Below are 23,192 nucleotides of genomic sequence, written 5' to 3' on the forward strand. Positions count from 1 at the left end.
TAAATCCACAGCGCAACAAGTTTGCTCCTCTTTGTAACTTTAGTCTGTAACTCTAGACATGACCATCGTTCATACAGGTTTTCACTGTATTTTATATTCCCTAATCTTCATTAAAGCATCAGTTTTGGAGCCCTCACATAGTGTTTCACTTCAGGGGGAAAGAATAACATCCTAGAAATCTTGGGAGGATAGTAAACCCCCACTTAGATTAACAAAGGGCCTGGGAAAAGATCTTAACCAGTCTTTCTCACCGATACCCCAAGAGTGAAGATTCTCTTCTGTTGCTTGCACGTGAATTCAGGAGCCTGTGAGCAAGCCATCAAGCTTCTTGACTGGTATTCTTACCAGTCATATTTATACTGTGTGAGTATGTCTTGTTTCCTTTGAAGAACAGTTTGAGAAGATTTGTAACTGTCCGTTGTTGTGTCGCTCCAAAATATAATTAAGACTGATAACAAAAAAATAAAATAGCAAATCTTAGGGAAATAGTTTCAGAACTTTTTCTGATCTTACGAGTAAATTACTGGCATCTCAAAAAGTTGTCGGTTCTAGTAATGCTGATGCTGCCAGTTGTCCGTGCCTCAGAAACCCTTTGCTCAAATGATCTGTATTTGGCTCGGTGAATCTGCCAAACACTGTTATGGGACCTAAGGAATATAAAGGCTTAAAATAGGGGTGTCTCCAGCTTAGCATGGAAGAGCCTCGAACTGGTGCTACTGGAGGTAAGTTGTTTGAGGAATAGTATAACCAAAACCAGACAAAATGTGCTGGAGCCCCAACAGCAGATTTTGAGGAATGAAGAAATATAATGATTAAGGTTACTGGAAGGACAAAAAACCCCATTGTTGTAGAACTCTTTCAGAGGAATTTGAGGGATATCATTCTAAAAATAGTATTTATTACACCTTCTATTACTATAGGTAGGAATGTGTAGCTTAAGAGATAGTTGGACAGTTGCAGAAATAAGTGGGTTTAAGTTAAATTAAAATAGTGCACTGTATTTGGTAAATCAAAAAGGCAACTAACCAAGAATATACAGAATTAACAAAAAGAAGTTCATATATACCCATAAAGAGCATTAGTTGATTAAAGGGGCTAGTGGGATAAGAACTTAAAACTATTTAGGGAATAAAATAGTACTAGAGATGAAGTATGTTAAAGAATTACAAGACTTTAAAATAATTCTCAAAATTCTTCATGCTTTTGATTTTTCTGTAAGCTGTAAGTAAGCTTTTAAGGAAACCTCCAAGAAAATTAAACCTATGAGTATGAATATATATATATATACGAATCAGTTCAGACAGTATGTGGTCTTGAGTAGTAAGGAGATAAAATTGTAGTTTCACTGATAATTATTTTAAAAATCACATTTAACTGGGTAATGTACATGAGCGGAGAAGATTACAATTAAGTTTTTTTTTCAGGGAAAAATAAAAATGAAAGGCAGGATGCACCTGGCATTTTCTGTATCAGAATTTTGACATATATTGTGTTGAAAGTAATATGGCAAATGTTAATGGAAAATCTGAGTAAACTTCTAAAATGTAATGAAATTAGAGGTAATAAACACAAATGTCTATTGTAGGAAAGACACTTGATCAAAACTACCCCAGTTAAGGTTCCAGAACTGTATTCAAATGCTCGTTATTTTGAGAAACATTCATCTTGGGGGCTGAAATGTTCCCAGCTTAGTCTTTGCCCAGGGTGATTTTTTTTCAAACACTATGCAATAATTTTCAACTGTTGTTAAAAGTGTGTGGGAAAGGAAAAAAAAAAAGGAAGAAGAAAAATACACACACCTTTTTCAGTAAAGTAAAATCTTGATCTACTTCAGATAGATGTGCAGCCATAGCAAGTGATGATTGGAACTTTTACTGAGTTGTGGGACAACTCTTGTCGAGAAGTGGCATTCCAGCTTTGTACTGAAGAAAATTATATGTAATTTGGCAGAGCCGTGATGGTTAAAAGTCTCACAGAATGTGTTCCGTGTATGATTTGCTATTACACATGTAATACTTCTCTGGTATTGCATTGTTGCAGGGCCACTTCTAAACTTCAGGTACTTTGGACCAGCATGCTATTGCTGTAGGAGTTCTGCTGAGCTTTAGGGACTTCGGTAGTACAAAAGAGAGGCGGGAGCACAGCATGGGCATTCTGCAGACATTATCTGTTTTTCAAGACTGTCTCTCTGAAGTTCACTGATGTACCAATCCTTCTTGATCATTGTCCTGGACTTGTTGAGGTTACTGCCAGCATTTTTAATGAGTTTCATTTTTTAATTGCACCTTCCGTTGTGGACATCTTAGGACATGTGTAATGGCTCCACATTTCAAGCTCTCCTCAGCAAAAAAGATGTTTTTCCAAGGGGTGTAATCACTGTCTGAGACTGATAGATATATGTTGCAGAACCATCAATTAAGACAAGCTTTTCCCAGCATATGACCCTGTTACCAGGAATTAAACTATCCATCGCAAACAGAATTAGGAGGGATCTTCATTGATGCCTGTTGGATAGAAATCAATGCTTAAATCATTGTTTATATGATCTTGCTTTCATCAAACATTTCTGTCATCTAGCACTCTCCGTTGCCAGTTTCCTATTTGGTGTTCATTCCTGGCTGTCTTCATTCTTGATTGCGGTTTACAGTCTGTCGATATTTATAGCTTCTGTTGTGCTGTTAACCTCTTCTCTGTCCTCTTTTCTTCTTCTTAGGTGGTATTTCTGAACTATGTTGGGAATTGTAAGTAGCCAAAATCTAGTTCTTTGTGGGCCGAGTTGGCTCTGTGACTACAGAAACTTTTACAACTCAGCTTCTATTCCCTTATCAAATCCTATATTGACAGTATTTAAACATACTTGACTACTTCCTCAAGCTCTTTCTTCTTTATCTTCACAGTCATCTCTGTCTCTCTGTCACCAAGTTATTTTCCTTCCAGGCCTAAAATTATCCCTGATTTCTGCCTGTAGGTAGAAAAACACCTCTTTGACCTTTCTCTCTCTTACATGATGCCACTCCCTCTTCTCCCTTTTATTTTTAAAGGTACTTATATGTAGACTTGAATTGTTAAAGAGTCCCAGTCGTCCTCTTACTTTCTGATCATATTGAAGGAAATTTCTTAGTGCAGTCCTTAGCAGCTACAGCTCAGGCTCGTATTTCATCTACATCTCTGCTTTAAACAAAGCTAATTTCAGTTTGCTTAGGTTTTGCCCTCCATTTGGAGCACATTTTGCCTTCCTTTCAAGATGCTTTTTGGTTTTGAACAGCTCCTGTCTTTCTGTTGAGTAGTGCAGTGCCTCGCTAGCTGTTTGACATTCCCTTTTCCTGTGGGTTCAGGTGAGCAGGCGAGATTCACTGGGATGTTTGCATAGCTGACGTTAACACGCTTGTGCTCACTGAAGAGGAATAATCCTCTGTTAACAGTACAGATTACAGCCACTGCTAGGCCATTTAATTTTCTGGATTGGAGAAGGTGTTTGGCTTGAGATCTGTAGATGTTCATACCAAGTATCCAGCATTTGTTTTACAGTTGTCTTTCCAGACCAAATCCATACCTTGAACAAATCCATAGAATTTATTCCTCTAGCCATAACTTCTTTGAATGCACTCTTGGATTAGTTGATCTTGTAGAAAAGTGGATAATTATCTTCACTGTTCTCTGTGGTTATTAAAATACTAGTTAGAGTAATGGATGGGGGATTTAGTTCTTAAAGAAATCTTGAAAATGAAACCATACTAATTTGTGAAACAGGTGGTTTCTTCCAGTTGTGTGAACTGCCACAACTGCCAGTGGAAGTAGAAATCTAAGGAAAAAAAAATTCACTGAGCATGTGATCACACCATATATTTATTTATTAGTATCTCAGTGACTGTTCTTATGCTGGCTTGTAGTGCAGAAAAGGCTTAAAGTGAAAAAGGCTTAAAGTAAATGCTTGGTTTCTCTTGCAAAATTATTTACAAAGCATGCCATGAATAAGTGCGTTCTTCGTTTTGGAAATTACTGAATCCAGATTTTAAGTTCTAATGTTGATACTTCAGATAGACATATGGCTGTCTTCCTTGTGGCATATGGCTTGTGGCACTTCTTTCTGAAATACCTAAATGTATCATAACAAATAATGATCTAAGGAAAACAACTAAAATTTTAGAACCTCTGTTGTTAGCTTTACTAATAAAGTAGTGAAGTAGTGTTCTTTTTGTAGTTGTAATGTTATGCCACCATCACAAAGAAGAAAATTTCCTTGTGTGAAGTAATATTGGTGCTTAATTCTTATACTGTACTTTTCATCAAAGGGATCTCTTCAAGTTGTCATTAAGTAATGAAATACCTCTCAGTAAGTAAATGGCATGCTAGAAATAAATTGGGATCAGATAAGGAGCAAGGAGCAGCATCTCATTTGTAAGCATTTTTTCTTGAATAATATATTGGAATATTTGTCTGTGTTTTAGATAAATATTTTGACTTTCAAAAAAGTTAATTGTTGTTGATTAGTGTGGTTCTGAATGAAGTATTGCTTCCTTCCCAGAGGGCAAAAATTTTTAATATGCTATTGATAAACATATCCATATTAATTGTGATGAAGGCAGGTTAAAGAATGATACTGCATCAGCAGTCCAATGGGAAAATGAGACTCTGAATGAATGCAATTATCAAACAGTTGTATCTTGTTGGTTGATGTAGTAAGTTAGATTCATTTCTGCTAAATCACGTTAATTAACAGGAAATTTATTTATTTTATCAGGATGTATAGATATTAACAGGTGCTTCATTTGTTTAAATATCCAGAAATTATTAACTGGCTTGCTTAGAAGATAAACCATATTGTAGTAACAGGCTCCTTTGCAACTTTAAAACATAACTGATCATGTAAATGAAGAAGCTGAAGTAGCTTTAGTTTCACAGGTAGTTTTAAGAGTAATTTCAGAACATTGAAGATGGCTACATTTAATTCACGCTATTCTTAGCGCTGAGAATTCAGAGGGTGATTACTTTGGAACTATGTACGCAAAGCTAGTTGCAAAGTCATTTCTACTTGATGTAGAGAATATGGTTCCAGAGTATGCTGGGGAGAAGAGCCTCCACTGGTCAGAGTCATGCGTTTGGCATCTGGTTGTACAAGAGTTATGTTTTAAAAGTAATCTCTGTTCGCACCAAATTAGAGTAATTAAATCTACGTTAATTACACAACTCCCACGAAACTGTTTGGCTATTCCTAAACTTCTTGCAAGATACCTGCTTGCAAGATACCTGCAATAACCATATCAGGTTTTATGATTATTAAAAATAGCTCATATTTCCATGGCATTAATTTTGAAAAGCTCCTGTTGAATCGGATGTTAGCAGTCACATTGCATGTGTAAATGTCTTCATGAAAGGCAGTGTCCCCTTCTTCTGAACTGAAGCCAAGATACCGCTTTTTTTTTTTTTTAACACCAAAGATTACAATTGAGGATAATATTTTTGATGAAGAGTCAGATGATGAGTAGGAAAGAGACTGGCACAGATAATCTGATGTAGGTTATGAAAAAGCAGAAGTATGTGACTTTGAGATGGAAAGAAGAGAAAGTTGGAATTGGGGGTATGAAGAAGCCAACAATGGTGGTTAGTCTGCTCTAGGATGTTAAATAACATCCAGGAATCTTGTCAAATGTCTCACTAGTAAGTATCCATAAACTACAAAGATGTTTTATTGTAAGCAGATTGATAGTTAATAGTGAGTGTGCAGAGATGTTCCCTTAAGCCACCTGGAGTACATTAACCACTGCAAGATGAAGGCTTCTGTTGGTAATCAGTATCAAGATTGTTTTTCTTTTGATTATTTTAAAATGTAATTTTATGATACTCTGCCTTCAGATGAGCTTTGGGAAAAAAAAAATCACTGAATTAATTTTTAAAAGATTGATGAGAATTTGTGCAACATAGTATTCATCAAGTATTTCAGCACTTCAGCCCTTATTTTATAAAACATCAGGATACTGTGACCTTACTGATGATGCATGTGTGTTTGATGTATTTGATATTTTTTGACCAACATTCATTAAGATTTACATAAGAAGGTTGTTCATTCCTATTGTATGCCAAGGTGTGTGCTGTAAAACCAATGTCAGAAATTGTATTGGTTTTTTGTTTGGAGTTTTTGTACCTGGCAGCATATTCCTTATTTGTATTAAAGCAGTATCTGTTAGTCCCACTGGGGCTAGATCATAAGTAAGGCATGTAGTAGAGGAGGATCCATGGCTGGAGACCTTATAGCCTCAATAGACAAGCTGGGTGAAGTGGGGTGAGAGGCACGGGGAAGTAAAGGGAAAGGTCTTGCCGGTATTCACCCCAGTAGGACAGAGCCCAGCTCCTTTGGCTCTGTCTGCTGAGCCAGGTTTCCTGTCATGTGCTAAATTACAGGGAGTTGGAAATCTCGTGCATTTGTTTGGACAATCAGTGCTAGGCCAACACATTTGTCAAAAATTAGTATGTGATATAAAGAACTATCTTTAGCTCTTCTCCCTGAATCAAAAAGAAAGGGCAAAGAACCTGATGAATAAACGAGTACAAATTCTTCCGCAGACTCTTGAATCTATTCCATGTTTTCTTCGTAAAACAGCACCAGACACTTTGCAGGTTTCGAAGTGAGGGTAGGATTTGTCCCCCACTTTGTGGAATTTAGAGAAACGGCATGTTTTGGTTTACAATTTGCATGTGCAAAAATAAAACAATACTAAATTATAGTTCTTAGAACAACTTTTCAGAGGCACTTTGTGCTTATATTACATGTTGAAACGATCACTGTATATCGCAGTAGAGGTAGTACAAAAAGCCAAGTCAGTATTAGTGTACTGTTGGTCTGAAAATGGTGACTCTGGATAAGATAATCATATAATAACCTTTGCATGATACCAGTTACCTACTAGACTATATTTCTGACCTGCACCTCCCAGGAAACAAATACTTACTCCAGTGCAAAATTTCTTATTCTGTGAAGCCATCCACTTTACAACTTCGTCTGAGATCACTGTAAGCCAGTTGGCCCTCGCTTAAATATTCATCAGACTTCTGATAATTGTGATAACCCTTATAGGCTGGCAAGCATGGCAAATTAGCAAAAAGATGATTGATCTTTTTTTATATGCAGTTTTATCTTCAACCTTTCCTGGATATATGTTATACTATAGTAATAATTTCTTCTCTAAGGTATTTGCCAGTATCTGGATTTGCACATCTATTTACAGTTGCCTTGAAGCCTCATAATTACAATACAGCTGAAATGTCCATTTTCTTTCCCTGACTACAAATAGGGATCAATTGAATTTTAAATGACTGCTTACGGGCTAGCTTCCGATCATGACCTTTGTAAATGATTAGAGCTCACCACTGTTGCTATCTACCTTGAAAGGGTAAGCGGGCAGGTCTGTCTAACTGGCATTTAATCTGGAAGAGAGCCAAAGATATTTGAGCTAAAAACCTAATATGAATTGGCAAAGAGAAGTATGTATAGACCTTTGCACTATTATTTAGATATTTTTCCACATTTCTTTTTTGTATTTAGGAAATTCTTTTATCCTGTAGATAAATGAGATGTATGTTTGTATATAATGCTATATTGAAGTTATGATAATAACTGAAGTTCCAAAATATATAGCATAAAAATGTGAAAAATGGCTTTTCAAACTCTAAATGTACTGAATTTCTCTGAAGAATGTGAAAATAATGTCGCATTGCTAAATGAGTAAACATGAAAAAATGCACTAAATAGGATGTATGAAATGGACCTGCTTTTCTAGGCAGAACTGAATGGAAAAAAGATACCATACATTGGTACTTTTTTGTTTAAACCTCCTTTCCTTTCAACATTGGCCAAGATAGTTCAGGCCCTGCTTGTCTATGCAGCTCACATGTAAGTAATGGCTGAGATGCTTCTATCTACACTTGTCAGTTCAGTTTTATTTTAGTGAAGAATTGTGCCTGTATCATACAATGTTTTTATTACCACTACTGGATTTCTTGAGGTAGTGTTCTGTGGATTTCTGTTGAGGTGGGAACAAGTATGACATCAATGGGATCAGAAAACAAACACCTCCTCTGAATTTATTGAAGGATTTTGCAAACCCACAGTTTCGAAATTAATGATTACTAAGAGCTATGAGTGCTTTTATCTAATTAAAATCATATGCTGCATTACCTAATCAACTATTCTTGTGTAGTATTGATGATCAGAGTATTTATTAAAGTAATATTGTTCATGGGAATATGTCTCTTATCATTAACTCTCTAAAGGATTATAGAGTTTATAATGAATATGCAATCTTACCTCTTCATCATGGGGTGGCCAGAGTATTTTCTCTTATTTTCTGTAGCATGCTATGTTGTTATGTAATGCAACTGGCAGGTTGGCTGCTTAGCCTCAAACTGGTCAAATGTGTTGTTACCTAAATTCTTATCCCAGAAAGCAGTTGTAAATTCATTTTGTAGGGTTTTTGTGTCACCATTAACTTCTGCTAATGTTTAGATAGGGGTGTTTTATTAATTTAGATACGGAAGCAAATATCAAGTATATTTTAATACCCCAAGTAAATCTGCGATGAAAGAAAATGTTTGAGATGGTTTTTTGAGGATTTGAGTTGGTATTTATACTCTTCATATCAATCTTAAACTGGAGATGTGTAGTTAGTATATAGTACTTACTGGCTAAGGCATTTTTCAAGGATAAGGATGGAATTTTCAAAAACAGTTGAGTTATTTGGAAGCAGAAATCCTGTCGAAAGTCAAGAGAACTTCCATATCTTCATTGTTACTCTACTGCAAGGCTGCATGCTTGAGCTGCTAAAATGGTATTTCTAGGAACAGCAAAGTACTTAGAGATTGCTCATGTGTGACTTTTACCTCATGCTCGCAAGTCTGAGAATAACTTTTTGAAATGACAGCAGAATAAAAACTAAAGAGTTTTTTCTTTCTCAAATAGATGCAGCAGCAAGAACTTGCACAAATGAGGCAGAGGGATGCCAATCTAACTGCATTGGCAGCTATTGGTCCCCGGAAGAAACGGAAGCTTGATTCACCTGGACTGCTTACCATAGGAGGAGAGGTATATGTCTATACACAGAATAAGAGAAATTATTATTTCAAAACCTAGTAGGAATAACTAGAGATGCTGTATGCCAATATTTTCACTGAACTGTGTAACTTGGAAAAGTTGATGCAAATTACTAAATTAGAAAGACTGTGGGTCCAGTTTATCTTGCCACAGTTAAAATGACATCTCTTAGTTGTATTTTCAAGTGTTAACTTTCAACAGATAATGAAAGGATATTTTAAAAATAAGTTGAAAGTTAAGTATAGGTCTGTCCTTAAACTGTTCACTGCCTTTATACTTGTTTTCTCCTCTTCATAATCCAAAGGAAAACAGAAAAAAGAGTAGGGCATGAAATATCTGGAAAAACATAACTGTAGTCTTGCTTACAGTTTGGACCAAGAGTTTGTAGTAATACCAGTAAGTGTGGTTTTGTGACAAATATGTGCCAAAACTTTCTACAGAATGGCTGGTTGTCCCATGCAACTGCAAAGATGAGTTTGTAATCATGCTAAATTGTATGTAATTTTAATAAGAATACTGTGCTCTACAAGTTGAATCGGATTCGTTAGCATGATTCTCCTGTTATCTTAAATGGAGAAATAGCTATACTACATGATGGAATACAATGTCATCAAAACTGTGATATATATTAACCAAGGTGGAGAGGTACGGTAACATGGTTGCATTACCTTGGATAACTCTGTAAAGAGTACCCTGTTGTTTAGTACAGCTATAGTTGGGCTTCTTTTGTTTCTGCTAAATATGACTACACAATAGGAGTCAAAGTAATTCTCCCTGTTATATGTCTGTTGTGAGGAAAATGCAAACATTTTGTTTTGAATAACTGACTAACAGTTTTGGCTCAGACATTTGACTGTCTAAATGCCAGGCATTTCCAAAGGCCTTTTTGTTTCCCATTTTGGATAGCTTTTATCTGACTTCTCTCTCTTTTCATGTGCTAAGATTAGTGCTAAGGAATTAGCTGAGCTAGGAATAGAAGTAGATCTTGTTTATGTTCTACAGTTGACTTGTGACTTCAGATATGTAGGAGGTGCTCCTGTTTTCTGGTCAAATTAGTTTCAGACTGAGGGAGCTTCCTGGGCTTTGTGTTGTCCTGATACATTCCCTTCCTTTCAGTCTCCCTCCTTGTCTTACATTCGGTAAAGAATTCTGTTCTCCTCCATATGCTCCTGTAAGAAATCCCGCAACAACAGGCCAAAACAAGCTTTCATTAGAAGCTCACCTGGATAGCAATAGCTTTGGCTTTCACACAAAATTAATTTAAAAATAATATGAACCTTCTAAGAATACATGGATCCCTTCAGAATTTAACACATGTACATTGCCCGCTTGTCTTTACTTGACCAAAGGAATATTTTCTCCTAAGTATCGGAATTTAATTTTTGTCTGTTGCCCCTTTTTAAAAAAATTATCCTTTTTTAATCTTTTATAATTTGATGAACCAAATTGTGGTTACCTTCAGTGAAACATTTTATTCAGAGCTATATGCCTGAACGGGTTATGGCAAACAGCTTCCCCTTCTCTCTAGAAGCTCCGTACTCTCCTGGTACAGTGCTTCAAAGAAAGATAAAGGTCTGTTGCATATTCCAAAGACTTCTGGAGATTTTTGCTTCCTTTTATTGCTCCCCTAGCCCCAATTTTGCTGAACTTCTATGTTACTCAATTGACAAATTATCCTTGAAGTTTTTGCCGATACGTGGATTTCCTGGAGTAATGAATTGTGTGGCTGTTTTGCCAGTTCAGACTGGGTTGTTCCCATCCCTCTCCTCCTAGCTTCTAACCATCCTGGCCAACTGACATTGGTGCCTGGCTGCAAGCTGATTTCAAGGACTTGGATACTGTATCTGGAGTATTCAGTGTCTTTTCTGGGGATAGGAGCTAAAGTACTGTAGAAGCTGTGTCATGCAAGTTGGCTGCTACAAACTCCCTCTTTCTGTTATTCTTCTGAGCTACTTATTAGGGCTGCTATGCAGAAATAAACTCAACTCCTCAAAAATGTTTCACTCTAAAAAGGTACTGGAAATTTGCACTGTTTGTCTAAGACTTATCTGATTTCTCTTATTTGGATTTCTGGCGACTATAAACAACATAGAAAAATGTAATAAGACAATGTCCTGTTTTACAGACATCCACTTAGTCCAGTTCCACCTTCAGATGTCTGACTTCCACTATGTCTACGACCCTCTGATTTCTCTAAGCAATTTCTAAGCTTCTTAAGTCTTGCTACTGATAATCTCTGTTTGCAAGGTCTGACTTGGCAAGAGCTTTCTTGGCCTGCCTCTTTTTCTTTTTTTTTTTTTTTTTTTTTGTCAAAACATCCAGGTTTTGTCCTTAAAGTTGCTGGTCTGATCATTAATCCTTTTTGACATACATGTGTGCTTTTGTTGCAGCTGAGACACTGTGTGCTTGCTGATTCAAAGAGATACCATTTACAAATCATCCCACCCCTTCATGTTACATTTTTTTCTTTTCTGAACTATCTGTTGTTTGATATTTTACTTAGTTGCATTGGCTCTTTTTTTCAATGAGAAGTGTTGGATTGCAGTCCAACTTCTTGGTTCAACAGAAATGCTAGCTCACAATTTTTCTTTGGAAATTGAATCTTTTTAATAATACCCTTTTGATCTGAGCAGGAGGTCAGTTTAGGCAGCAGTGACGGTTATTTTGCTTGAGAGAAAAAGTTGGTGGAAAAGCTTAGTGTTTCTGTGTACTGTTTGTTGTATACTGAGAAACAGCTCTTACACAGCTTTTATGAATGTGAAAAAGCTTGTGCTCGTAACTGCAAGTATTTCTCCACCAGCACTTTGTTCAAGAGTGTTTTCTTTAAACTTGTTCTCTGTCTCACATTGCCAGGGCTCATTTGGACTTCTTCACTTGTTTTCAAGCTATAGCTAAATAGATTTTTTTTTTTTTTTTCAGGTGGCAGGATTAACTTAAGTTATCAAGGCCAGACCCATCATTTGCCTCTTTTGTACTAGTACGGCTGGGTGTTTTGATTGCTTGGGGAGATGGAAAAATAGCTGTTTTGGAGTGAGGTTATTTTTACATCATCTATGTTCTTTGATTTGCTTCTCCATGCAGCCATATAAAAAATTCCTTTCAAAAAAATGGGAAAAAAGTTTTTATAGAACAGTGGATGAGCAGGGGCTAGATGTCCTCAGATAACACTGCCACCAAATGTGTAACTAGTTTCAGACTGTGATTACACAGTAGCCTGAGCTAATCTGACTGTGATCTCTATCCCAATCCCTAGTAGTGCATTCCTGCCCCGTCTCTTTCATTGGCTCTGGCTCTTGCTGTTCCCTGTGCTAACCGTTTCCATTTGATAAATTGGCAGAAAACTAACCTAACAACAATAAGAATTGAATAGTTTCTGCTTAGCTTGCTGAAGTAGTTTGGCCTAGAGCCCAGTGAGCACTGGAAAAGGAACTTACAAGGCAGACAGCAAACCTGAGATCACCTGCTCTTCATTCGCTTTCTTTTTAGTACCTTTCTTGTCTTCTCCTATTTTAGATAATCTGCTAGGAACACAGCTTCCTCTGTAGCAGCCGGCAGCTCATTAGTAATTCAGCCTGCTTATTATTATAATGCAGTTTAGATCAAGAGTGAAAGAGAAGGGGTAAAGAGAAATGAGATACCTTTGGAAGAATTCAGCTTCTCTGCCTTGCAGAGTTGAATATACTGCATTTGCAGAATTTTGTAGGTGTTTTAATTTATTTAATGATACTAGATAAAATTATTGGAAAATATCTTTAAATGCTACTGCTTTTTGGAATTTAATGCATGATTATCAAGTTAGGTATCTAACAATCCTGAACCATGTTATGCATTTAGCAGCAGTACTGCCTAATTTTCATTTGCTGTGTGGGTCCTGTTAATGCCTGTGTTGGTACACAGCAGTAGATGGCAAAGGTAGGGCAGTGGACGACATACACAGGAAAGGGAAGTCAGCAACCATTTAAGCTCTTTAGTTAGTATCCTTAAGCACCTCTAATGTCAGAATAAAAATAATAAATTTTTTAATTGCTTTTGTTTACCTTATGGATTTTGAATCTATTCAGTTCATATTTTCAAGGTTTTCTTGAATTGTAAGGCTTTTAAGAATTAGGATTAAAAATTGGTTTTGTTTATAGATAGATATTTTCATGTAATTGTAAGAGTTAAAGCTTTAAGAAAAGCATTAACCATCACAAGACTAGGTCAGGTAGCTTTACAAGTTAAATATTTGAGTAGTGCTAAGGTGGCCTGAATGCAGAATTTGCTTATTTCAAAGTCCCTCATTTTTTACTATGGAATTAAAGTGTAGAGGTTAAATGCAAGTATTTTTCTGTATTTAAGAGTGATAATAATGAAATAATTTGGCTTTTCATCAAGACCTATGGCTAGTATCCCAAAATACATAAATATAGAGTATATGTTTGAAATATCTGAGGGTATAATTTGTTTAAATATCAAGTGAAAGCCCTCTCCTGGTACTTGCTGGCACAGATGGTTTTTGAATACTGAGCTTCCAAAGGCAGCTTCAGGGCTAGTTCAGTGAATCACCACTTATTGAAGACAGTCATTTTAGGGATAAGAAAAAACCCTCTTTCTCACATAGTGGAAGAGTAGTCATCTTAAGAATATTCAGCAAACTATCCCAAACGCATCTTCCAAAATTTGCAGGAGGGCATGTTGGGCTCCAAGGGGAGATCTGATAATTTGTGTCTTTTCTCATCTAGTATATTCCAAGAAAAGTAATGTTCTTGCAGGCCTGGAAAGTCCCGACACAACTACAGTTAGAACAGTGATGTTTTGTGTAGAGAAAAGCTAATTACCAAGGTGATTGTGAAATGTATTTCGGGTACAAGGCACCACATTTTTTTAATTAAATTAATCTTTCAGATGGTATAATTTGAGCATTTTAAAGCTGTTTTCATGTTAAGGTTTTGTATAAAACATGATTGAGATTCTGATTTGAGACATGGAAATCTGTGTTATACCAGAGACTTCCAAATGCAGACATAGAAAAGTTACTTAATATTCCTCTCTGTCAGATATTTGTACTACTAGTAATTCCTAATTTCTAAGTGGAAATGTAAGGATGAAGTCATGATTGTTTGGGAGGCACTTGGGTACTGTGACATAGTTGGAAAGAAGTACTTTTGCCTACGGTCTCTTTTTAGTTATCCAGGATTGAACATGATTATTGTGTTTGCACACATTACAGCTGGCATTCTCACTTCGTGCTTGGGTTATCCATAGACATTTCAGCAACCCTGCAATTATTCCTCAAATCCGTTGTTAGTATTTTAACAATATTAAGAAGAAATCAAGATACTAGGTAATTTTCTCTTTGGAATGGGTCAGACATGATGAAAAAGTATGACAGAGCTGTCTCTTGGAAAACCTGGCCTTATTTCCTTCTTTTCTTGCACTTTTAAACAAAAAGATATGTATAGTGTGTCTTGCAGAAGTCTTTGTTACAGAAGGGTTGTGCACTGGGTTCTCTCCAAAGCGTCTACTCAATGAATATCATGCAGGTTTAGAAGTTCACGAATCAGCCAACATAACTGTAAGGCATAACTGCTTCTGACAGATCTGAAAGAATTAGAACCAATGAATAGGTCTTTTATTTTGGGGAAAAACACCAGTCAGTGGGATTGCCATGCTCTGAGCAAATCTTTAGGCAATTCCCTCACCTTTTTGGAACTAAAGTAATTTTATGGCAACCACTTCCAAAGATCCTTGGAATGACTTGTTCTACAACTCAAGTCTCAGCTTGGTCTTTGTACTGTATACTTGGCTCTTGATAACTTACTTTTTGTTTTAAGTGGTCAAGTTATGTTTAGAAAGCACTGGAATCTAAAGATCCTTTACACTTGTTAAGCTTGAGTTATATGAAAGCAGATACAATAGACCAGAACATCTTTTGCAAGTGTTTATGGTCCAAGAAGTTAAAGCTTGCTTTTTGCGCTTTTAAACCTGTAGACTAACAGCAGAACAGGAGAAATTTTTATGATTTATTGTATCATTGCCTTTTCAAGCACTCTTTGCTCCGTGTATCACTGACGTGATAGAATGCAGTGGTTCTCTCAGACCTGTTTTGGTGTAGGATGTCACTGCTGCTGACAGCTGTGATTTCATTTGAGGTATCCTAAAACTATCAGTTAAATATATGGGTTTGAATTTTCAAGGAGACAGAAGAAAATTAAGAAGTCTGTCCTTAACATTTTTTTTTTATAGAATTACATGCATAGTACTTTATGAGTCTTTGAAAATCTCAAGTTCAGCTTCAGCTTCTCTGGCTTCTTTTACTTGTTGTTTTCAAAGGTCAAATAAATATTAAAATAATTCACAAGAAATGTGTTAATATCTATTTGAAAACTGGTCTTTTAAAAGACAATATAGATGTTCTCCTAATTGCAACTGTTTTTCTCATTCTTAAATAAATGAGATTTCAATTTAAAATTTAATTGCCCCAATGATGAATTTCCATTTTAAAAAATTTAATTTAAAACTGTGTTTTAGCCCATGATGAACACATTTTATTTTTTTAGAATTCTGGTTTTAGTTTGTGGAACAAGATTTATAAACATTACTCTAATGGATTTTACAGAGTTAGTAAAAAGTAGGAAGGCATTAAAGAGGATCGATAATGCTGTGTTTACATTGATGATTAATAATTCTAATTTGGAGTGAATGTATAGAAGTACATTTCTGTGTCTGTTGCAAACAGGCAGGAATACAGACAGTGAGTCAGGAGGCAGTAGAACAATTTTGCATGGATCTCAGTTGACAGGAGGAAAAACCCAGGCAGCAATGCAAGAAAATAGAAAGTGGCTCTATGCCAGCAAAAACATTCTTTTTTACTAGTAGAACAGGTTTGCATACTGTGTGTATTCCTTTGATCTATGTAACACAAAATATTCTGAAAGAGGTTTAATGATATTAATCATTTTTCCTTATTGGTCAAGACAAATTTGATTTTTACTTCATTTGGAGATGGAAATGGTAGTTGATCCCACCTGACTGCATGATGTTGATCTAGCGCACAGGAGGAGACCATTACAGCATTTCTTTCCCTGCTTTTCAAAGGTTTTTTACTGGAGTGGTTTTTTGTTTTGTTTTGTTTTTATTAAAATCCTTCTCTTTGGTTAAAAAAGAAAAAAAAAGATTGCATTTTAAAAAAATAAAATAATTTTATCAGTGTGGTAATATTAAACACAGTCTTTTTATTTATGGATATTTTATAAATATAGTGTGTGCAGCTTATTAGCATGGAAAATGAGAACTTGGCAAAATGACTTTTGAGTAGTTAATAGTTCATCCATTATTTGTCAATCCCTATAGAGGTCTGCTGCTGTTACTGTGAAAGAGTATTGTTTTATCTTCTTGAAAAAGGCAGCTACCTTGAAGATTTGTGGGGACGGAGGGTATGTGAGCCTGCTTTTTGTTTTTTGTTTGGGGGTTGGTTTGGGGCTGGGTTTTTCTGTATTTTCAATTGTCTTTTCCATTTGTCTTCCGGATTTCCAGACACTGAAGGATAAACTATATTTTGCAGCCTCTGTTTTTCTGACACGTATAATTCCAGAATTTTTCTTTCTTCTGGCTAAATAAAACTGATAAGACTAAGAGAAAGGAAGTCTGAAAGGGTCTAGCTGAGGGTTTGTCAAAATTGACTTGAGTCTCTCCATTGACTTCAGAAGGTAAGGCCCAAGGTGCTATGACATTTTTAGATGTCAGTGAAAATAATTTTTAAAACCTGACCAGAAAATTTCCAAGGTGTAACTTTTCAACATATACATGGAAGGATTTAGACCTGTATCTTAAAGTGGCAAAGTTTCCCTTTTAATTGATACTCCTACAGAACAGTCAGATGAATCATCAAGTAGATTAATTACCTTCTCCCTTCCATCCCATTCAATGCCAGATAAATTTTGTGGAGTAATTTTTTTTTTTTCTTTTTGCCTTAAATCCTTTACTGAAGCTAAGGCTTTGAAAAAGTCTAAAGAACTTGAAATTTATTAGGATGCCCATTCATGGGTATTTCCAGCCTGATTCTTTACAGGAATTCAAGTAACACTGGTCATAGAGAGAGTGACAATTAGGGTAACAGTAATTTAACATTTTAGTTTACCCTGAGCCTTTAGGCAAACAGGCTTGAACTTCAAGGGCATCCTGTTGCTAGCTTCTAATGTAAACACCTTACTTAGATGTGCTGAACAGAACTTTTTGTTATTTTACCTGATGTAAATTGTAGAACCAAACCGTTGTCCGAGCCCCCTCCCAAACAACAGTATCTAAAACCTGCTTCTGTTAAGTCTGGACTATTTCAGAGAACCTCTTCTGACAGGGTAATTAAATCTGTCTGGGATTCTCTTTTACATTTCATAATGTAAGATATGGAGAAAACATTTTGGAATAACCAGACAAGCTCCTCTTTCTTGAAAAGGTGAAGTTACCTGTACAAGCCTTCTAAAGTTCTGCAGGAGCTCTGTATTGATGCTCCTTAAATGGATCTTGCCACCACTATGCATTATGCTACAGTTGAATGTTGCCATACAATATTCTGCTGATAAGGAGAGGTTCTTGAATTAAAAAAAAAAAAAAAAAAGCCTGACAGAGAAACATTTCATTCAGAACTTGCTGTCTTATAACGTGTAGTAAAAAATTATCCCTTCGTTTTAAGTAGTTAGAATCAAAAAAAAAAAAAAGCTCACTGTGTAAGAAAAGAGGAATGAAGACAGGCCTTTCATGGTTTCCTTTTCCCATATATGTCTTCCAAGATTGTATTGTAAGTCTGAATGGTTTATTTATCAGTTTGGGAGTATTTCACATGTGCATATATTCATATGTATATGTACACAAATTTTAGTGTCAGGTCCCTACTACAGGTTTCCTAACTGATGTTGTTATGAAAGGACACAGTATCAGCAGTTTGTGGTGCAGGCAAATTTATTGTGATGAACTTTGCTGTTCAATGAACATGATGTATTTTTAGTCCCTATGATCTATTCTGTATTGTAAGAGTAGTTTGAGCAAACACTTGTTTAATTTGGAAATGAGTGTTCACACTTCTTCCACATATGTTGACCGATCTCCTACTGTCCACGTTCCTCTTTCAGAATCTGGCTGAAATTTGCCAGTGGTAAAATTCAAAGGTGTGGCTCTCATATTTAAACTTTGAGCTGAAAGTAGCCTTTCAGCTTTGTTAAAAACTGTTTACAAGTTTACATGGACAGTGTGTATTGCACATCCTTTCTTTGTAAGAGTGATAGTAAAATGGGTCCTGTTTGGCCACATTCACAAGAAGTTAAGCGTTTGAGCTCACAACCTGCAAGGACATGTGCACATGCTTAACTTTAAGCACAGTGGTTAGTTTGTTTGAAGTTAGTAACGTGCCTCGTGTAGAACATTAATTACCTGCAACAAGCTTTTGTTGGATCGCTGTGTGTGTTAGTGTTCCTGTCAATCTCCTTGTGTTTCTTACTGCATGAACTTGGGTTTGCTAATCTGTAACTGATTCTGATGTAGGAAATGCTTTATTTCTCTTTTTTTTCAGTCGTAAAAACAGGGTTTACTTTCTAGAAATTGGCATATTGCATGCTTTTGAAAAGTATCGTGTTATTTGACCACAAAGTCTTCGGGACTATCAGTGTGTGTTAAATGCAGGTTTGTGAAGTTTCCCAATGTGTCTTGCATATTACAGGCTGTATTTCGCTTTCAAAGAAATAACATAGTAAAAATATCTGATAGTGGGATCTTCGTCTTGGTGTTCCTTTTGTTACATACTCTGTTCTAGTGAGTGACTAGGAAAAAAGGGGGTTTTGTTTTTCTTTTGCCTGGAGCCAAACAGGAGCATGCTGGTTAAAGGGATTCTGTGGGGGTGTTGGGCTGGAGAGGGCCTGAGGGAACTCAGAGAGACATCTACCACCAGCAGCTTGTCTGTGCTAGCTAATTATAGCTAGGGTACTGTTTACTTTAGTGGTATACTCCTTATTTATTAGTTACTTAGTTACTGCTTGCCTTCAAGTTACAGGCTTGCAGCCAGTTGCTGCAGGGGAGGTGCAATAGGAAGGGAAGGGCATCATGCAGTACGGCAGATCGCAGCTCCCTGACCTTGTCGTGCTTTTTTTACACGGGTGTTTTGGGGGGTTTGGTGGGGTTTTTTGTTTGTTTTGTTGGTGGTGGTGGTTTTGTTGGTTTTTTAAAATACAGACAATGGGGAGGCAGTCAAAAAGAAAAGCAGACAAGTTAAAAAAGGGGAACAACTTAAGGAAATTTTTTACAGTCTAGAGGCACTGTGGTGGTAAAATTATCATGAGTGTCTCCATGACTTATGAATCAAACTGGGTTTTTTCCCTCCTTTTCCTCTGGTCTTTGGAGCAAAAGCTCACTTTCTAGTTTATGTGAAGTTACATTGATTTGAATAAAATTATGATTTTTATACCTTTTTTAACTGGTACCACTTTGTGGGAATCTGGAGTTAGTTTCACAGGGCAGTTTTGCTAACTGGTGAGTTAGTTCTGTATTAGCACTTTTCCAAGCATGAGTGAATACACACGTACATATTTCACATCGTTAACTAAAACCAAGTTAAACTATTATATAGATTGTGTATGGAAACCCTAGGTCATTTAAGAGTCCAAGTCCTTAACAGTTGGACTTCTAGGCCATTGAACCACTTTGGGAAATCTTACCCTAATCCACCCTCTTGTTTTTATGATGAGCTTTGAGCAGAGCCTGTGGATTAGCTATCTGAAGGAGGCAGTGCAGTAGACCTATTTCCACTGCTAGTTTTGCTGTTGCTTTTGTTATTCTGTTTGTGGTAATCTTGCTATAATAATTATCTCAGCAAACAAAAGGATAAAGAACAGTAGTGTTGTATGGGGAGGCAAATGAAGAGAATTATGAGATTTTCTGCAACTGTGTTTGAGAAAGTAGAAGATATCATAAATAGTGATTTCCATGCTTTAGCAGCATGGAAATAGTGTTGGCCCATGCTGTAATTATCAATAAAAGAGAGATTTCTCCAGTATTTTTGAGCATGACAGTCTCTTGCAAAGCCAGGAGCATAACAAGAGCTGAACCTCTGTATGATGGACCAATTACTGAACAATTTAGAGGAAGTTCTGTTAGGAGAATGAGCATACTGTAAGATCCATAAAAAAGGCAAAGTATCTATCTCCAAAGGAGAAGGTAGGAAATAAAAGGAGCACAACAGGTTAAACAGCCTTGGCCAAAGAAGTGAGTACCCCTAGGCAGACCAGCATCTCTAATCAGTGGTAGTGGTACTAGCTCTGAGGGGAGGGAAATTCAGGCTGGTGCTCTCATGTAACATTAAAAAGGACAAGCAGTCTGTCAGGGGAAACAGTCATTGGCGTGGGATTTCTTCTCTTGATCAAAAAGACAGCAGCACTGCAGCCTGCTTTATCTATAGGGGAGGTGTTGGCAGAGGGCATTTTTTTCCTAGGCCATATCACTGTCCTGTGATACGTTTTTCCCAAGCCATAAAAGAAGCCACCTGCATTTCTCTCTTTAGCAAGGTTTCATTAATCCCTCTTTTTCTTCTTTTCATTTGTTTTCATTTTTATGCTATTACAATTTTTTAAAAAATTAAGAAACATCTTTACAAAGCAGAAGGTAAGCTAAATTGATGGACCTGAAAAGTACGGCTGGTGCTTGTCTCCAAAGCCAAAATTAATTTTCTCATCTCTTAAGTAAGTCTTTATGAATAACATAAAATGCAAGTTCAGTACATTTTCTCCCCTTCCCTCCTTTAATGGAGCTTCAAATTACAGTCTTCTCAACATTCCCCCCCCCCCGCCCCCTGGGACAACATTGACAACCATAAGTCTGTTGCCCTTTGGTAAAACGTTGCCACAAAATTCTTTTCAAAAGTTACTATCCTCAGCTGTAGCTACAATGAGATGGGATGAATTTTATGCTGCTATTGACTTAGCTTTTATCTTACTAAATAACAGACAAATCTCTAATGAAGAACTGCAGGTAGTGTTCCTAGCATTGTTGTCAGCTATGTAGTTAGTCAAAGTAGTAATAATTGCCAGTGATGTTAGAAAAAAATCAAATCAAGGTTTCAAGTATTCTTTTAATTTTATAATATACCTTAAATAACTTAGAACCAATATGGAAGGGCTTCCAGAAGAATAAAATTAAAATAGAAAGTAGGTTTTCTCTGTTTGAAAAAATTGTAAATAAAAATTGCATCTTTGGAAATACTTGACATCAGTGTCTCATTTCTTGATTGAGAATCCAGAAGAAGAATTATTTTATTTACTTCAAGAAGTACTTTGAGTCTGAATGTTCAATTAGTTATTTCTTAGTATTGCAAAATGTTCATTCATTTGATGCGCTTACCTGTAATGGGACATATTCTGTGGCTTTTCTTGGTTAAAGGCAAAAAGAATTACAACAGGTGATCTGATTCCATCCCTGACCATAATTTTCAGGTTTGAGCATCTGTCAGTGTCCAAATCACTTAAGCAATAATACATTATTTTAGAAAACTCTTAATGAAGAGCATCCAGAGTAAAGTCTGAGAGTAATAGGCTAGGGTCAACTCTGTTTATGTTGACTCTTGTCTCTATGTAATCAAATTTATAGATAGTATTTTGTACATTTCAGTTTGACATCTGATCAGTTTGTAGTAATTAATGAAAGTTAAGAACACTTAATGAACATTTTAATGCTTTTTAGTTGACATTCTTGGTATGTACTGGAGACTCCAACTTTCCAAGTGTCTTTAGTTGTCTCTGCTTTGATCTAGTTTGTGGCCCATTAGTTGATGTTATTCACAGTATTTATTTTAGCTATAGTGATGAATAAGTCAGTTTGACCTATTGGGGTTTCTTTTCTACAGTGCCATGTATAAAAAATGTAATGTAATCCATAATTCAGCTTGTTCAGCCTATGTTGAGCAGTAAATCCTTGTTGGTCTGAAGTCAAATGCATTTTTTACACTAGCTCTACTGAGATACAAGGTTTTCTGCACTTCAGACAACTTTTAGAAGGTTATATATTGCCTTTTAAGCCATTTATCCTGGTGGTGATCAAGACCAATTACTTTTTAACATTATTTTCTATATTTCTGCCCTTACTATATAAGTATTACATACTGCTGTGGTAAATTTATTAAATTGTATTAAGTGTGTGAATGGGAGATAGCAAAGCTGTGTTTCTTTTAGTGAAAATGTTTCTCCAACTACAGATTCTACAAAATTAGATTTTTTGCTTTTCTTATTTAAATGATTAATTTAACATTAAGTCTTCTAATTTCAAAATAATTCTTTAACAAGGCCGTATCATCTCTAACTTACTTCTGAGTTATTTCATTAGACTATATAGAGAGAGTCATTGCTTTTAAAATTAAATATGTAATCATATAAAACTTAACAAAAATTGCGTACTTATTTAAGGCTTTCAGAGGTATATTTTTATCTCCAGCATTCAGTTGGTATATCTAAGTAACTCTTTTCTGAAGAATTCTGATTTGTACTGAATTTCTGATACAATTTTCCTCCAGAAAAACAAAACAAAACCACAAGGACTCCATTAATAGCTTTTTCTACCCTCTCTGCTCTCTCCCTCTCAAGACAAAGCTACCTGACTTATGTCTGGTTAGAATGAGCATCACGTAAAACAGACAAATCAAGCTGTGTCAGATTAATCCTCCTTAAGCGGCTTACACTCCAGTTGCACAGAAAGACACCATAACATGGAGAAGTTGTTCAGAATTGACACCAAACTAGAGACTGCATATCAAAGAAAATGCTTTACCTACCTATTCTGAAGTCTACCCTTTAGTGTAAATTGTTCTTCTAGATCTGATAATAGAACACTTCTGGCTGGCTCTGCCGTATCATCTTGACATTTGGAATACAGATACATGAGAAGCATGTCATGTTAACAGAACACTACAACAGTCATACTTTGTCTCAATTGATGGGGGAATTGCAGCATACAGAGTAATTCATGTTGACAGTAAGAACTTGCAGATAGGCAGCCTAAAATGGTGAAATCATTATAGAAATTTATTTAGCTGGTTGAATGGCCATAGCAGATTGGTTGAGCCAGCCAAATCAAAGAGACTCTGAAGGAGATATCT

General features: G+C 36.1%; 1 protein-coding gene across 2 annotated transcripts in view; it reads left to right on the plus strand.

Annotated features, from left to right (window-relative positions):
• The window catches only part of LOC142036655 (transcription initiation factor TFIID subunit 4-like), a 150,837-nt gene that overhangs the window by 95,938 nt on the left and 31,707 nt on the right, over positions 1-23,192 (plus strand). For both annotated transcript variants that reach the window (XM_075040053.1, XM_075040054.1), the window contains exon 14: positions 8,954-9,076. In XM_075040053.1, coding sequence (XP_074896154.1) covers positions 8,954-9,076 — 123 coding nt within the window. The remainder of the gene's footprint in view (positions 1-8,953; positions 9,077-23,192) is intronic.

The sequence above is a fragment of the Buteo buteo genome, chromosome 11 (genome assembly GCF_964188355.1).
Source record: "Buteo buteo chromosome 11, bButBut1.hap1.1, whole genome shotgun sequence".
Taxonomy (NCBI): Eukaryota; Metazoa; Chordata; class Aves; order Accipitriformes; family Accipitridae; genus Buteo; species Buteo buteo.